This window comes from Leptosomus discolor, chromosome 15 (assembly GCF_034619465.1).
Source record: "Leptosomus discolor isolate bLepDis1 chromosome 15, bLepDis1.hap2, whole genome shotgun sequence".
NCBI classification, from domain to species: Eukaryota; Metazoa; Chordata; class Aves; order Leptosomiformes; family Leptosomidae; genus Leptosomus; species Leptosomus discolor.
The window spans coordinates 4,498,013-4,510,109 of NC_141405.1; the positions used below are offsets into that span (position 1 = coordinate 4,498,013).

The 12,097-nt window shown below is 54.5% G+C and overlaps 1 protein-coding gene across 1 annotated transcript in view; it reads left to right on the forward strand.

Moving 5' to 3' along the window:
- SLC38A10 (solute carrier family 38 member 10) overlaps positions 1 to 12,097 on the forward strand; it is a 35,672-nt gene that overhangs the window by 6,116 nt on the left and 17,459 nt on the right. The window contains exons 4-10 of the mRNA XM_086473448.1: positions 779 to 872; positions 2,105 to 2,248; positions 3,995 to 4,119; positions 7,384 to 7,486; positions 8,298 to 8,480; positions 10,404 to 10,515; positions 10,698 to 10,804. Of these exons, the coding sequence (XP_086329574.1) occupies positions 779 to 872; positions 2,105 to 2,248; positions 3,995 to 4,119; positions 7,384 to 7,486; positions 8,298 to 8,480; positions 10,404 to 10,515; positions 10,698 to 10,804 (868 nt within the window). The remainder of the gene's footprint in view (positions 1 to 778; positions 873 to 2,104; positions 2,249 to 3,994; positions 4,120 to 7,383; positions 7,487 to 8,297; positions 8,481 to 10,403; positions 10,516 to 10,697; positions 10,805 to 12,097) is intronic.

Below are 12,097 nucleotides of genomic sequence, written 5' to 3' on the forward strand. Positions count from 1 at the left end.
GGTGTGGATGGAGGTTCTCTGGGGTTTATTTTACCGGGGTTGAACGCAGCGCTGGTGGCCTGCCCTTCACGAGCCTGAGGAGAGAAGCGAGGTCTTCCCCATCGGCACCCGCAGCCCGCTGCAGCCCTGCAGCCAGCAAACCTGCTGCTCCTGCTGGTGGCCACACGCGTTTTCAGTGTCAGTTCAGCAAAATCAGGGGCTTGTTTCCATTGTGACAGGCCATAAAGTCGTGCTAGAGGGTGGGTGTACGCTGCAGCAAGGCCCGCCGAGGCTGCTCTGCCTCTGGACACGAGCGAGCGACTGCACGAGGTTTTAAGCCACTTTAAATGTGGCCTTTTGGATGTTTCTGTGTAATTCTCCTGGATGTTCCTCGGTAAGCAGGGGGTGCGGCAGGGTCCTAACCGATCTGCAGCTGCTGTAGCCCTTGAGACCTCGTCGGTGCTGAACCTTTGTCTTGATCCTTCCCCAGCAGCTGCAACGTCCATGGGATGTCTCTTGCTCCCAGCACACGTGCCGTAGGCCGGCTCCACGCCGGGCCCGTAGCGGTGTTCTCTCCCCGCAGCCGCAGGCTCGGTTACGGCGGTGCCGGGCAGTGTCTCCAGGTGTCTCTGAGGTAGCCTTGGCGCTAAGAAAGCTTGTCCTCTCTCTCTCTTGGGCTGTGCAGAGCACAGATCCGCTGGGAATGTGGCTGCTGACGCGCCTGCCCCGAGCAGGAGCTGCGTGCCGGGGTTCCTGCTCCAGCCTCCTAACCCGTGCGTGTGTTTTGTTGGTTTTGCAGCATGATTGGGCTGATGCTGGGAACTTGCATTGCTTTCTATGTTGTCATTGGTGATTTGGGGTCCAACTTCTTTGCCCGGCTGCTTGGATTTCAGGTAAATAAATCCTCCCTGGGTCATGCCCTCAATGCAGACGGGAGTCCCGGCGTGTGCCTCGGGGTACGGCCAAGAGCATCCTGCCTCCGTGGCGTGCTCAGCATCCTGCCTCCGTGGCGTGCTCAGCGGCCCTCGAGGCCTCGCGGGGGTCCCCTCGTGGTGAGCTTTTACGGCCCTCCCTGTGCGCAGGGCGTTGAGCTCTGTGAAGTCCTGGAAGCCCAGCCATATGGCGAACAAGCAGATGCGTGAAGCCTTCAATAAGGCGCTGCCAACAAAGGAATTCTTTTTAACTTGGTCTCTGTTAATTCTGGAGCACATTCCCGGAGAGGATGATGCTTCCTGTCTTCATTCCTGCCCCGACGGGTGGGGACAGACAGTTCCTCTGTCCAAGCTCTCGCCCCCTTGCAGCCCCTCTAGTTCAAGACGGATTTTTGTCCTGTCCCTCGCTGTTTTGGTGGCCAGAGTCACTGCGTGCCGGCCTCCTCTTTAAGATCGAGCGAGCTGCGTGATGAGCCCGGCGCTGGCTCGAGGCGCGGTGGCGAGCGGTGCTGCTGGTGGGCAGGAGGCTCTCGCTGCCCTTCCCGCCGAGCGGGGGGCAGCAGCGCTGGGGGCCGGTGCGAGGGCCGTGCGGGGGGAGCAGAATGGACACGTGGAAGGATTTTTGGCGGGGCTGTTTTCTGCTCCGCCCGGTGCTGCTGAGCTGCGATTAAGGGCCCGTGAAGTTAACAAGATGCGTTGTGGCTGCGGCCAAATTAGGTATTAAATATTTCCAAGCATTTCCGAGTGTTCTGCTGTAATAAATACCAATGTGAGGTTTTGATTAATTTTCTGGATCAGAATTTTCAAGGCTTCGCTCTCGTGTCTCCCAAGTAAGTTTAGTTTTTATTTAATGGCGTGAAAACGCCTCAACAGCTTGCGCTGGATTAGCGTTCAGACGCCCCCCTCCCCTCACGCACGTACTTCCACCTCGGGCTGGACCTGTCACGCACTGTGTAGAGCAACAGTGGCACCCAGTGACTGCAGAAGCTCATCACAGACCCAGCCGAAGGAGCCGCGAGCTTTCGGCATCGAATCTTCAAATACGTAGGGAAGCAGAATTTCGCATCCGTCCTGGCGCTGCGTTCTTTCTCAGTCTGGAAAAGCGAAGCGCCTTGGGGAGTTGCTTTGCTCATTTGGGGGGATGTTTTGAGCATCCTTCGCGCTCCAGTTCTTCACACGGGTCCCTTTTCCAGGTGTCGGGCAGTTTCCGGATAGTCCTGCTCTTCGCCGTCTCCCTGTGCATCGTGCTTCCCCTGAGCCTCCAGAGGAACATGATGGCCTCCATACAGTCCTTCAGTGCCATGGCTCTGATCTTCTACACCGTGTTCATGTTCGTGGTGAGTACGGGCGCCGGGAGCGCTGAGTTCCTGTTGTTCTGAGGCGGACGTTCCCGCTGGGACAGCCTGCAGGTGTGGGTCTGGAGTTCAAAAGGTCCTTCCTGATAATTAGCGCTGCTGGTGCCGGGCGTAACGAGCCATCGGGGTGCTCGCGCTCTTGAGGCGGGGAGGCACAAACTGGAAACTGGCCAGGGGGGTCTGTAAGCTGTTACGCATGCCAGGGACCGCGGTGGCGCAAATAATGATAAACCACAAGTCGAGCTGTGGTTTATTCTGCTTGTTGGTGTCTTATAATGTAGGGGCTCTGAACTTGGAATCAAAGGATGGAAGATGTGGGGAAGAGTGCTTGGAAGCAGGAGGACTTTCATCGTGCGCGTGTTTTGCCTTGAAAAGCTCGGTGCTTCTGATCTGCAGGGGGAAGGCAGCTCTCGTTAAGAGCTCGGGCGTGTACTTTGCATGCTTGCTTGCAGCCTGAAAGACGTTAACCATCAGCTGCAAAAAGTTTTATTTGTCTAACACCAGCACTTCTGTTTCTTGAGCATTGAAAGCTTTGTGAAGTGTGGTGTATACTTAACTTGGATATTTCTGAAGTCTGGTGTATACTTGGATATTTCCAGAAAAGTTTTTCTTCACTGGGATGAACGGATTCTTGACCATTTAGATTTAGTAGGGTAAGCTGAGAGGTACCTAAAGCTGGCCCTGTTTGCCTTGACCAAGCCCCCTTGTGTCACATTTACGGAGAGGTGGAGCCTTCCAGTGGGTTTTTAATGACTGAGTTTCACCTGACAGATGCTCATGTGGTTTGCTCCGAGAGCCCCAGCCCTGTCTCTCCCAAATGACAGGACTGGAAGAGCTAAAACAAAAGGAAGAAGAGGGAGGTGTGGAAATTCTTTCCACTTAACTTTTTTTTTTTCAGTAGGTTGTGCTGGGTCACGCTTCTGCGCTCGCCTCGGTGAGGAGGCTGGAAGCTGTAAACGAGCGTTTTACAAACCTGCCGTGCGCCAGGAGCTGTGCCTTTAAGAAAAACCACAACATTTCATGAGAGTTGGCTGCACTAAAACGTAATCTCTGGGGATTAGAAAACCCCCATTCAGGCGATATTATAAACAGGCATTCAGACATATTTACCTTCTGTTTCCTGTGCAACCCAACGCCTGCCAGTTTCCCTGTCAATGGCAAAAGCGCTCGTCTGGGTGCCTCGCTCCCCCTGCTTCCCAGAGTTTATCCTTCCCTTTGGTGAACTGGTGGTGTTAAATGGCTCTGGAGGAGCAGGGTGCAGGTGGGCTCCTGTTTTAGAACCTTTGTCTCTCTCCGCTGAACAGGATTCTCCAAGGCCAACGTTGCTTCCCGTTTGGATTTAAAAGCGCGTTTAAAAGAGCGCAGAAAGAAATCCCTGGGAACAATAATTCTCCCAGTGAAATGTGTCAGTGGAAATTGTTCCACCCTGGTGCGTGCTGTGATGTCTGAGGGCATCAAACAAGGGGGGAATGTCCTGGATCTTTTACAATATGCCTCAGGATCCTTGGTGGCGAGGGGCCCTTGGAGGTTGCTGGGAGCTTTAATAAAGTGCGTGGATGGGGTGGGGAGCTGGGGGGTTTGCCTAACAGACGTGGGGCTGCGGTAGGCAGCGCGAGCTGTTCCTCACCGAGCTGCCCCGCGCTGCCTTTCATCCCAGCACCGGCGTTACTGCTGCCGTGGGGTTGTTTCGGGTTGGGGCTTAACCCCTTTCCTTTCTCTTGGCTACAGATCGTGCTGTCGTCCTTCAAGCACGGCCTCTTCAGCGGGCAGTGGCTGCAGCGCGTTAGTTACACCCGTTGGGAGGGTATTTTCCGCTGCATCCCCATCTTCGGCATGTCGTTCGCCTGTCAGTCGTAAGTACCTGCCGCTCCCGCTTCCGGCAGCGCGTTGTCGTGAGGGCAGAGGGTCAGGAGGGTCTGCAAGGGAGAGATACCATCTGGTTTCCTATTTTATTTTAATCAAAATCTTTTACAGCCCACTGAAGTACAGCCTCTCATTCCGTTTGTGACCCTTTTGTTCCCTAGGTGGGGGAGGGGGTTCTACTTCACTTGGGAGTTATTGCACTTGAGCCCCGCGAGATCATTTGGGCCAAACAGATCCTCAGTGTAATGCACGTGGCTTCTGGTGCAGCTGCGTAAGGGATGAATTTCCCCCGTCTCCTGAAGGGAATGATTTAGTACCAGGAAAGGCAGCGGGGCTGCGTCGCCTGATGGCCTCAGGGCCCCCTGCAGGGTGGCGGCTGCTCCCCGGATTTCTCCGAGAAGGCTTGGAAGGGCGCACGGGTGTTGCCTTTGGAGAGTTGGCTGCACTTTTCCAGTTACCTGCTGTCCATGAGGGTTTCCGTTGGCCCCTGGGAGGACGTGGCGGCCGGGCCGGGCTGCTTTCACCTTTCTAGTGGCGCTACCCTCCGCCCCAAAATGGCAAGTGAGCAGTACGTGCCTGGCCAGAACAGCAACAGACTTTAAATAGATGTGTAAATCCAAATGTGGACACGGAAAAGACCATCCTCATTTGGAAGGCTGGCAGAGTTGGGCTTTCCCCCCCTGTAGTTGTAGCAAATGGGTAGCGTGCCAGCAGTAAATGAATGTGACAGATAAAATTTGTTCAGACTGCTGTGTTTACACCCACACGCAAGATCCAAATCATCATTTTCCACTTACCGGCTCTCTTGGCAACTTGGTTTCTACCCGAACACGCTCCAGTCGTGCTGTTTAATGTCTCCATTACAACTGGCAAAGGGAATTGTATTCTTTTACAGCTTTACCTTTTTAACATTTTGGAGTTTTTAAATTCCCTTTTTTTTTTTTTTTTATTTCTTATGGTGGCCACACAGTGTCCAGCACGCTTTTGCCGAGAGCTGGAAATGCAGGGAAATCGTTTGGCCTGGAGCAGTGTGCACGTGCCCGAGCACAGGCTCCGTGGCAGCACTGAGGTGGCGAGCTGAACCTAAAGCTGTGCATTTTTGTGAGCATCAGGGTGATGCGCTGTCCCCAGCCCAGGCAATCTTTTTGTTGTTCCCAGCTAGGTAGGTTTAGTTTTGCTAACCTCTGGATCGCCTTTTTTAAAAAATTAAGTAATTCTAATGTAAAGCAGAAATTCTTTTCCTTCAGCATGTAAATGCAGCGCGCAGTAAAGACAAATAAATGCGCTGTTGTACTAGCTTGAACAACTTGACCCTGCTTTCCTTGTGAGTTCGATACCCTTTGCTTTTTAAAAGCTATCCTGGTGTTGCTAAAGTTGCAAAGTAGGTCACTCCTCTACAGTGATGTAGGGTGGAAATCTGCTGTGGAGCTGCAAGCTGGGAGCGCGAGGGCTCCAGGGTTACCTCTGCTGCAGCCTCCTTGCGTGACCTCAGTCGAGTCACCGTACCCTCTCGTTAAAGAGGAGTCAGCAGAGCTTTCCAGCAGAAAACTTCTAATTTCTGGAGGTGGCTGTTGCAGTGTGGATGGGTGCAAAAGTGCAGAATTCACAGGGATAATCAAAGTCAGGGTGGTTCCTTGCTTCTGCGAGCATCGCTTCCCTGCAGGCTGAGTTATGCTGCGCTCAGAGAGCCTGTGCGAGGTGGTGCCTCCAAGCGAAGGTGAAGAACTGAGGTACCTCTGTCCGTCCCTGAAGCAAGGCTGCTTTCTCCAAGGCTGCTCTCAATGCCTGGGCTGACTCTCCTGCTCGCTGCTCAGGAGGAACCATCTGCTCGGGCCCTCTTCGAGGCGCAGCGTAACAGAGAACGTGGGGAAGGATCCCTGATCCTTCGCTGCCCCTCAGTGCGGTCATTTTGCTTGGAAGTCAAGCTCGGCTGTGTCAGGCCCTGCTGCCTGCGGCGTGCTGCTTGTCCTCGGCTCTGCCTTGAGAGCTGGCGGGGGTCAGGAGGGCCCAGCAGCGTGTCGTGGGGGTTTGGGGGCCGCTGTGCTGCTCCCCCAAACCCCAGCTGACCAGGCGGGTGAGCGCAGGAGGCCTGGGTGCAGCCGGACTTGGCGTGGCCCTTTTCCCCGGGTCACTGCTGTTGTTCCTGCTCTAGCACGACCCTGGCCTGGCTGTGCCATCCCACGCGCTGCAGAGCCTCTCTGCTCCCCTCCTTTCCTCTCCTTCCTGGGCCTGCGTGCTTGGTTGGCCCCCTTCCCCTCCTGGGGCTGAAATCTGGGATGTAGTCGGTTAATCTGGCTGTGTTGAGGGCAGGGAGGAATCCGAACTGGAGAGACTCCTGGGGAAGCCGGTCCCCTTGCTCCCTGCCAGTACGTGGCTGTCACGGCACTGCGGTTGCAGGCCCTGCCCGTGTCTCGCGAGCCGATGTGCTCAGCTGCCTTTGTGCAGAACCGTGTGACGTCAAGGGGTTAAGGATTTTTCTGCTTGGCCTCATCTTGACGCACTTTCTGTTAGTGGCTTTGTGCCCACTGGAGCTGGGGATACCCCCTTCCCCCCTAACTGGATGCTCCCCCCTTTCTCGTGAGAGTTGCTTCAGTAACATGAAGCCAGGATGTAGCCACTTGAATAAAAGTAACAAGAGGTTAATGAGTTGCTAAAACATGCACCTGATGTCAAGAAGTGCATTCCACATGCTTTCCAAGCCTGTAAATACCCCAAATCCCATGTAATTGGTGCTCCCGGCTTTCTACGAACTGAGCTCGAGCAGCAGCGCTGAAATATGACGGGTGCTGCATTTAGTCCTGTTTGTTTAACTTTTCTTTCAGACAGTGTGATGCTCTAACCTTCTTCCTGCTTTTCCTCTGTAAACACTGCGTTGCTTTAATTATCAGCCTGGGGAGCTCCAAGAACAATAATCTCCCATGCGCTGCCTGGCCTGGTGCCACTGGTGTTTCACTGGAACAAACGGTCATTCATTTTGCAACACTTTTGAACCAAAATGTTTACATCACACGTTTAGCTCCACGTGGTGGGGTGGGGAGAGCAGGAATATTTTTGCAACACTTGGAGTTATGAGTGTTCTGAAATCTCTTGGCATTAGCAATATAAATTGTGGAATAGCGGCGAGTGTTTATGCTCCATAGGGGGAAGGTGTCAGGGATTCTTTGCTGCTGGGCTGAGGCAGGGAACGTGCTGGAGTTGGGTTTTTTCTCTCTCTCTGCAGGAGGTTTCCTTAAATAATTTACCCTTTTCTACAGTCAGGTCTTGCCTACCTATGATAGCTTGGATGAGCCGTCTGTTAAAATCATGAGCTCCATATTTGCTTCTTCCCTAAACGTGGTCACCACCTTTTACATCACGGTAAGAAACTTCCCCTTCTCTTTCCTTGCCAGAAGTCACGCTCCGGAGGGGCAACAGGGGCTGAGGATTTATCTTCAGTTGGGGCTGGTTTCTGCTTATCTGTGTTTATTCTGAAAGATAAGTCGATTTTGCTGAAAGCAAAATTAGATGGGAGGTGACGACCGGACCCGTGCAGGAGGCGTTTGGAGAGTCCAAATTTCCAGCGTGGCACATTGCCTGGGGTGGAGGCAGGGCGGAGACCCAGCTCTTCCATCCGCATCAGCCTGCTGCCTGCCTGCCGGGGCCCGGCCTGGAGCTGGAGCTGCCGCCCGGGGTTCAGGAGAGCTTCTTCCAGCCTGTTGCAGTTGGGAGGATGCGCAGGAAGTTCTGCCTCATAAAGCGCCAGTTCATAAAACGGAGTTGTTAATTCCTGAGAAGAGCCTTGCCCCGTGAGCTCGGCTGCTGCGGGGAATCGTTACGGCCCCTCCTTTGTCGGAGGACGTCCGTGGGCCTGGCAGTGAGTGTCGCTGCTCTGTGTCACGGGCAGTGGCGGCGTTCCCTCGCTGCAACGTCCTCCTGAAAGCCCCCTGTATCTGGGGAGAGTCTTGCCTCTGCTCTTGGGAAGGTCCCGCTGTTCCTTAACCGCCCGTCTCGCCTTTTGGGCGTGCTGGGGCTGCTGGCGGGTCGCCCGTGGAGGTGGTCCCACACTCCCTCCTTGGCTGGCTGGGCCTAACTCGTGGGAGGTCGCTGACCTCCACCCTTGTGTAAGGAGCGGGTAGGAATGTGCTTTGGAGCCAAACCCCCTCCGCTCACCTCCCCTCCTGCTGGACAGGTGGGCTTCTTTGGCTACGTGAGTTACACTGAAGCCATTGCTGGGAACGTCCTCATGAACTTCCCTTCCAACCTGGTGACGGAGATGATTCGAGTGGGATTCATGATGTCGGTAGCTGTGGGGTTCCCGATGATGATTCTGCCGTGCAGACAGGCGCTGAACACCCTTCTCTTTGAGCAGCAGGTAAGATCCTCTTGTGTGGCCGGGAGCAGCTGGCTGCCTTGGTGTGCACCTTGGAAACTTGCTTTTTGAAGGGCTACTGGGACTCTTGGGCTTCTGCTGCTGTCCTGGGCTACAAATGTGCCTTGGTTCTCTGGGGCTCCCCTGACAACTGCGTGTTTCTGACTTGTGGTAGGTACTCGCTCTCCGGAGGGACAAACCCTCAACTCGCAGTAAAATCCCAACTGCCTGGTGTGTGGTAGCGGTGCAGCAGGAGGCCTGTGGCAGTCTAAATCCTGCTCTGCAGAACGCTTAATCTCTGGGACTCCGAGGTTCTTGTCCTCTCTGCAGAGGAATTTCGTGGGCAGAAGCGCTGGGGTTGGGAGCCTGAAGCCTGTTGTTGCTCCGCTGCGCCCCAAGTCCCGTGGCTGCTACTTCCCTGCCCCGGCGGGGATTTCGGCCCTCGCACAGAAGTGTGACACAGTTCAGAGCCAGAGTGGTTCTCCCCCTCGGGAAGAGGGAGAAATGTGCTTTTGGAAACAGAGGAGCCTCCTTATTTCCTGCTGCTCCAGCTGGCATCCTTTTCCTGGCCAACTCGATTTTTGCTTTGCATTGAGCTCAAGCTTCTGTTCCTGGCCTCCGAGCCCAGCCCAGCCTCATTTCTTCTCGCTTCTGTGTGTGCCTGCTCATTTCTGCTCTGTTATTCTCATCCTTCCACCTTTGTCAGTAGCCCCCAGAGCAGATCGCCCCCGCCCCGGGGTTCAGATGTCCCCTTCCTCCAGTGCCTCCCCTGGCTGTTTGGTGCCGGGCTGGGGCAGAAGCATGCGGTGGAATATAGCCCTCTCCCACACGTTCACCTTTCCCAGGGTCAGATCTTCAGACAGCCTTTGTGACTATAGTTGGTCTGTCTGATTTAGACTGTGAGTCCCTTGTGGCAGTAGCGTGTTCTCCTCTGTGTATTGTACGGCACTAAGCATGCCGATGGTATTCAGTAAATAACAGTAAGAGATTGTGGGAATGTTCTGAGGCTTTTGTGTATCTGCATAAATAGAAACCTCTTAGGGCAGGAAATAAAACTTGAGCAATTTATAGCTCTAAATCCTGCCACTTCTGCCTGTGAGAAGCCCCCGGCTCTTTTCTCACGTCAGGAGGGCCTGAGGATGGGGGAAGACGGTCGGTGAAAGCCAGCGAGTGCAGAGGAGTAAGCGCTGGAAAGGCTTGGGAAGACCTTGGTTCTCGCCTGGGCTCAGCTCGTTGCTCTTGGAGCTCTGAGTGCGTCACTTTGCTTTCCTCTCCCATCTGTGCAGCCAGGAGAGCGAGGACCTGCTGGTTCTCCAGGGCATGTGGGTTCGCTGGGTCCTCTGCCTTCTGCTCAGACAGAGGGGATGGGATGGGAAGTGGAGGGTATCTGGAAACCCTCCGGTATCAGCAGCTCCCCAGCAGCACCGAGCCTCCTCTCTGCCATCTAGCTGGGGTGTCTTCCGTCGAGTCAGAAGAGCCGGTACCTGTGGTGTGACGCGGTGGGAGTAGCCCAAGGTGTTAGGGGACTGTAGCAAAACCAGAGCTCTTCCCCCTGTGACCCTTTCCCCTCCTGCCTTCTCAGCTGCGCTTCTTTCTCATGCCTCTGGCCCTGGGGCCACTCGCCGAGGCTGGGCGGCTGCGGCGCTGGCACAGGGACGGGGCTGCAGCTGTACCGTTCCCATTTGGGGCAGGATGGAAACGGCAGCTTTGGCTCGGAGCCGCCCCTCGCTCTTGTGGTGGAGGTTCAGATGCAGTTGTGTATTAAAACTACTCAACCACGTCTAACTGCCCCCCCGCCCCCAGCATTGACCTCTGTGGAGACCAGGGTGTGGAGGCGACGAAGCTGCTGGGGTAATTGCTCAGGAACTGTGGGGTTGCGATGCAGGAGCTAAACTCATCCTCCCCCTCCTGCCCTTTCTCTTCCAGCAAAAAGACGGCACCTTCGCTGCCGGGGGTTACATGCCCCCGCTTCGGTTCAAGGCCCTGACGCTGGCTGTTGTGTTTGGAACCATGGTAGGAGGCATCATGATCCCGAACGGTGAGTGAGGGGTCAGGGGCAAGGGTTGGTTGCTCACCTGGTTTCTCTGCTCTCTTTTATTTGCTTTTCTGGGTGGGGTGGCCAGGCTCGCTGGGCTCGCGCCCCAGCCTGCCCAGGGGCTCAGGCAGCCACGCCGGCAGTCCTGGAAGGGGCCTTTGCTGACTCCTCTTCTCCTTTACCAGTGGAAACGGTCCTGGGCCTGACAGGTGCTACCATGGGAAGCCTCATTTGTTTTATCTGCCCGGCTCTTATTTACAAGAAGATCCACAAGAATGCACTTTGTTCACAGGTCAGTGCTGATGCTGCTTGACATCCCCCTAAGCCCTCGGCAGAGCCTGGGAATGTAGTTAATTTGGCTGCAGCAGAGAAACTGCTCAACACCCTCCTCCAGCCTCCCCCTCCAGTCTGCCCAGTACAGGTGGGAGCTGTTCTGGTCGGCTGTTCTGAGCAGCACCACTTATGGGCATGCAGGCAGCAGCAGAGGAGGTGCCGGCCCAGTGCATGGCCTGCCCCGTGCTGGAATACCGGCTCTTTTTGTCCCTCCAGCAGCACGTGAAGCCTTTATTTGGTGCATAAAATGCTGCTTCCAGTCCGCCTTCTGGTGGACTCCAGGTTCTGTCTCTGCAGAATGGAAAGTCCAGGCAGCCCGTAAAACCTTGACGTCCCTTACATCCCAACCTGCCGGGGCTGGGTAAAATAAACACCGTTCCTCAGCGATGCAGGCCTCGCTGCTGACCCTCAGCTTTCTGGTTTCAACGAAAATAATAATAAAAAGGAACACACACATAGAGGTGTTGCTTCAGGAATGGATTTTTTAAAAAATCGGGGTCGTTCAGAGGCTGTTAGAAGTTTAGCTTTTCCTTTTGCTCCAGTTTGAATTGGCCTCCTCGGGGACTGAGACAAAGTGGCTTTTTGCTGGGCTTGGTCTCTCTGCTTCTGCAAAGACTGTGCTTTTGTGGCGCTGAAATTACCGTGTTTTGGTTTGTTTCTAACAATAATTGAATCCACTGCCTTTTAGCAGGCCTCTGCCCCAGCGTTACCAGTCACGACAGTGCTGGGCTGGGAATAAGGTTTTCGGCAAACTGCAGAGTCAGCAGGGGGAGAGCACGACATTTTTGTGGGTCCTACAGAACTAATGGCTTTTTCTGTGTTTAATGACTTGTGGGTTTGCAAACGTACATGAAGTTTTTAAGCAGGGTGTGTGTTTTTTTGTTGGTTTTTTTTTTCCTCTTCCCGTGCTTTCTCTGACACGAGGAAATAGTCCAACTTTCCAGCTTTCACTCTGAATTCTGACACTTTGGTTCTAACTTCTTTGACTGAAACCCCAAGCAGGAGTCTGAATGCCAGCCTGGATTTTTCAGGGAAACAAAGAGCACTTTCAAGAATTGCTTTCTATTCCGGCCGAGCCAGGACGTTTCTCTGCAGTGCCTTGAAACTGCACTTAGGATGTGCTGAGCTCTTAGACTGGCTGCCCAGAGGCGACTGTCAGCTGCCTGGGGTTGAACACTGGGGCCTTCACAATGCTTGACCTGAAACGCTGGTCACAAGGCTGGTGAAGAGGTTTGTCCTGCAGAAATCCCCA